Raw genomic sequence first — 5,000 nt, forward strand, 5'->3', positions numbered from 1 at the left:
TAAGGTGTGACTAGAGATATTCCCGGTAAAAGTGGCACAGCGAATACTGAACCCCGACGTTTCGACTTCTTCGTTTACCAAAGTGCTTTTCTTTGTCGACGAAACAGTGCTTGTTTTTTCCACCATCAAGTGTTATTTTCTCTGGACTAAGACATCAAAAGTCTCTGTATTGTTAATGTGTTATTTTCATACCGTCTGGACATTTTTTTGTCTTTTCTCCTCTTGAAATGTGAACTACAACCGTGCATATTTGACGCGCAACTGAAATTTTCTTACCCCAAATCAGACAATGGCGTCAGTGTTCACGTTACTTTCGGTCAAATCTCAGCAAATATGTCTTGGTCCAGCGATCGCCATTAGTATGGAAAGCACATACTTGTGAAGAATCGAACTGCTTTGAAAGTTTTCCTTCAAAAGTGGCAGGGCGCACGAAAATGCCCTGTGAAAGTAAACCTAATTTCCATCGAAACTTGGCACTTTGAGATGCGATGATTCAACTCTATCCAGTTGCAATACATTCTTAAATGCAATGTACTGCAAGTAAGACTCTTGCTTTTATTGCAACAAATAGTAGTCCCAGCTATTAAAAATTATACTTAATTACATAAAAAATGTTTAGTTAGTGTAGTAATATTTACAAATAAAAATGCCTGCTTACCACAACTTTGCACTGCACTTTTCGATTTGATAAATTTCTTACTTTAAATTTGAGGGAAACTGTAGTAATTGAAATTTTAAAGATATTTACAAACTGTATAGTAAAATTTACATGACAAGTAATTATTGTAAAATATAATTTTGTTCATGATGATTTACATGATAAGTAATTATACATTATATTTGTAAATAATGTATACCAGTATTTTAAAATTTTCATTCCCTTGTGTGGCTGCCTTGCATGGGTGTGTGTGCATCTTTCTGCTTTTGGAATCCCATTTAATAAATAATACAAATATAACAATTCTTTAAACTTTGTATGGTGAATTATTTTACCTTTGTCTGCACATTCAAGTTTTATGAGACATGTGACTGTGTGCAAGGAATGGCAGCAAAAATAAACAAAAACCAGGTCAATTAAACTTTTTGACACACAAAACAGCCATAATATTCAGGTATACCTTCTCTTCAATTTCTTCTGCAAGTTTTTTGCAGTTACTATAAGTTGCCATACACCAAGAATGAAGTAAAAAAAAAAATTAATGTTGGAACACAAAGTGGTGTGTGATGTTCCATCATCCTAAATCAATGTATATTAATTTCTTAACACTGTTGGAATCAATATTAAAATAAATTTTATTGGGACACATTAGTTATTAAATACTGGCTCAATTACTGATACGGTAATATTATTGATGTACTATATTTAATAATCCCCTTTCACCCCTAAACCGGCCAAAACCGGCCATACTTAGTATTTAACTCATCAATAGGGAACCCCCAGGGGTCAATGGGTTAATTAATAAACTAAAAACATTTAAGACTGCAATGGCTGCACATTTTGTACATTTTCATCCTGATTTAGATAAATTTACATTATTCTCCGCAGTGAAATAGTAACTTACCACAAAAGTGAGCAATGAATATGAATGAGCATGAAATGCTCACATCAAAATTAATAAGTAGTTAATATTGTGTCAGAGTTCTATCACAAAGTCTGCTTTGCCTTTAATTGCCCTTTTAGTTTTAAACATTGCACAGAAGACAAGACCTGCTTTATGTATTTCCAGACATCCCAATTTTAATTGTACATTTAATGTGGTGTAATTTACATCTACAAATGGTCAAGTGAAATTTTTACCTCCCCAAAGAGAACTCATTCAGAAAATTTCATTTCAGTACAACCTACAAGTCTGATGGCAGTGAGCACATCATTCCTCACTATTCTATAGATTTCCTAAGAACATCAACATCACTTTTGAGGAATTCGCTGGTAGCATAAATGATGAAAACAATGAATAATTACTATGGCTAGCCTTAATGGAGTTACCATAGATCAAGGACAGAATTATCCTATAAAGTAATAAACTGGAGCTTCATTATTGACTCATTGTAGCATATATTATCAAGCATGCCTTCATGATCAGTTGATGTATCTAAGAATAATGTTTTGGTTCCGTTAAATGAAAGTTCTTGAAATTTTTAAGCTAGTGTATCTTGAGAGTGTTTGCACATGAGATAAATGCAGTGAACCAGGTAGGCCTCAGACACATACACAAAATAGAGGTGGCGCGGCTGGTATTAAATTTCTGTCGACATATCTGTTGAGATGAGATGTTCTTTCAAAGGACTGAGGACATCTCATAACTCTAAACGATCAATGCAAGAAAGTGAATGAAGTGACATACTTCCTTCCAGCGCTGCATTCAAGTTGGATAAATCGAAGCCTGCGAGCTCGAGGAATATATTTCGCAACCACGTTAGATAGTACTCCCTTCCCAACAAAGGAATCTGGCCTTTGCTCGGGTCTTTTCGCACTTTGAGCATTTGTTCCGATGCATTCACTTAAATGGAGAAATAAAGCTAAAAAGTATAAAAGCTGACTCGAACCAACTTCACAGGCGTTGCTTCCCGAGCAGACTAAAAGGGATGCTTACAAAAAGCGTAACGAAAGAAAACTTTCCGCCGACTAAAATGCCCCTTGCAGAATCTTTCCCTGTCACTTAAAGTTTAAATGACCACCTTCAACTGGCAGAAGCTATATAGAACGATCGAAGAAGCATAGGTTGAAATCACCGCTTCAAAAGCCATCTTTGTTTACATCACAGCGCGCGGTTGGAAAACTGGATACTACGATTTTCAACAGCCAATCAGACAAAAGTCTCCTTTGTTCCTCTCCTCAAAAACCAACCTATGATTTCAATGTTCAGGGTCCCCAATTTAATGTTGCCCCAGGCCTACTGAAGACTTGGCACTTAAATGAAGTTCACTATTAATTTTCCTGTGATTCAGATTTGTCCAAACTCAAACTACTGTAAGTTCACCTTCATCCCCCCAGTTCCCCGTGTAATAAGCTCATCTTTCACATGATTAAAGACCATACACAGCACAGAATGCATGTCAGCTGATACCGAAAACACCTCGTGAAAATTCAGGTTAAAGACCTGCAAAAGGACAACTTGAAATAAGAACACTTAAGGTTGCAAATTACACGTAAAATGGAATATGAATTTCATTAAAAAGAGGGTTAAAATATGTGGGATAAAAAGACTAAAAGATGTAAAACAAATTTTAAATAGAAACTGCAGCCATAGTGGTCACGATCTGCAGGAAATAAAAGATTGACGGAGTATGAATTAAGGGGTAAAGAAACGTGTGTAAACTTTTGTAGATACTAGTTCTGGGGGTGTTGGGCAGATAATCTGAACTTTACTGATATTGCCTTTGAAACTTTTCACAACTGATTCACTTCTCTTAATGAAACAGCAAACAAAAAGGAAGCAATATTCAAAGACAATAGTCTGTTAACATTTCCCTACAGTTTTCCATGTGTTTGGCTCGCTCAAACCTCCTTGCTTAAATAAGCTTAGGGGAACCTGGAGAGATTAGAGTTGGTGAATGCTCTTTTTCAGCTCTGAGGCACCTCAAATTGTGGAACCGTTCTACAATGAACGAGGAACACTTGAGTGGCCTAGGGATGCTGCTCATTCATCATGGAATGACATCTGTTCTATTCTATTCTTCATTGCCCCCATGGGGAGTGGTTAGTTAAGTATGTACAGTATGTAACTATGAATAATAGATGAAACATTACAATTATTACAGCACATCAATAATAAATTATTGCAGTTTGCAGACAGGACAGGACATCTTTTCATGGTTTACCTTCAATGCATATTCCTTTGACAATGCAAAATAGACATTGAATTTCCTTGAGAATATGATAAGGCGTAGAACATTGAACTGGTAAGATGGATAATTGAGATGCCTCGTCACTTAAAAACAATAAAAATAATTATAAATCGTGTAAATTATAAATCTTATGCCTGTTAGCTATTACCTAAAATAATGTGTGCGCTCAGGCATAGAGGCAATACATGTAATAAAAAATATATACATTGTATAGTTCCATAGTCAAAGACTGAGTGAAATGAGTTAACTTTTTACTTTGACAGTCCTCAGTTGTTCAAACGATGGATACATGTAATAATAATTATCTTCTGGATAAATCGCTGTCCAGTGGATAAGTCATAGCAAAACCAATTGTACTATCCAACAGTTAGTGATTTCTCCGGATAGCGTTTTCCAACTTTTGATCAACTGAGGCCTGAGACCTAATGCATTCTTGAATAACAGCTATTCACCTACATTAATTTCCTTAACAGCTATTACCCAACTAGATCCAACCCTTGAAGCATTTCATCCCCAACTGAAATCTCCAATTAATAACAATATTTATAAGTCAACATGACAGAAATTCAAAAAGGCATAAGATATAAAAAAAATAGAGAATGCCATCAGCAATCAATCCTGTAATCACCTGTGTTGTAAACACTTTCATAGGACCAACTTGTAATGTCTCTGGAGTCAAGAAACACAAACTGCCTGAATCTGGAATTATATGTCACTAGAAGAGAAAGGTAATTAATCAACAACAGCATTCATTAAACTGATTCCATTTTTATGACAACAACAACAACAATGGTAATAACAATATTATAAAATGATACTAACAATCAAGAAATAATAGCAAAAATAGGTCGTCTAAATCTACTGGCTGTGGATAGCTGGAAGTTTATCCAACTATTACAGTGAGGACACTCGAACCATGAACACTTGATATTTGTTTGTACATTTTTTTAGTGACTACAGAATGTGGGCTTGTCCTTTTGACAAGAGTATTTAAATTTTTTACACTTACAAAATGCTATACATGTAACACTATACATCATAAGAGCCTTTATTTCTTAGTCGTCGAAAAAAACAATGTACACAGAAATGTCAAGTGTTCACGGTTCAAGTGTCCTTACTGTAAAGGCAGACTACTGTGGATAATAACTAAT

At 35.1% G+C, this 5,000-nt stretch overlaps 1 protein-coding gene across 1 annotated transcript in view; it reads right to left on the bottom strand.

Moving 5' to 3' along the window:
• LOC137989096 (uncharacterized) overlaps positions 1-5,000 on the bottom strand; it is a 44,153-nt gene that overhangs the window by 37,532 nt on the left and 1,621 nt on the right. The window contains exons 2-4 of the mRNA XM_068834981.1: positions 4,478-4,564; positions 3,823-3,932; positions 2,982-3,101 (exon numbers count right to left, since the gene is read on the bottom strand). Of these exons, the coding sequence (XP_068691082.1) occupies positions 2,982-3,101; positions 3,823-3,932; positions 4,478-4,564 (317 nt within the window). The remainder of the gene's footprint in view (positions 1-2,981; positions 3,102-3,822; positions 3,933-4,477; positions 4,565-5,000) is intronic.

Source organism: Montipora foliosa, unplaced genomic scaffold, assembly GCF_036669935.1.
Source record: "Montipora foliosa isolate CH-2021 unplaced genomic scaffold, ASM3666993v2 scaffold_439, whole genome shotgun sequence".
NCBI lineage: Eukaryota > Metazoa > Cnidaria > Anthozoa > Scleractinia > Acroporidae > Montipora > Montipora foliosa.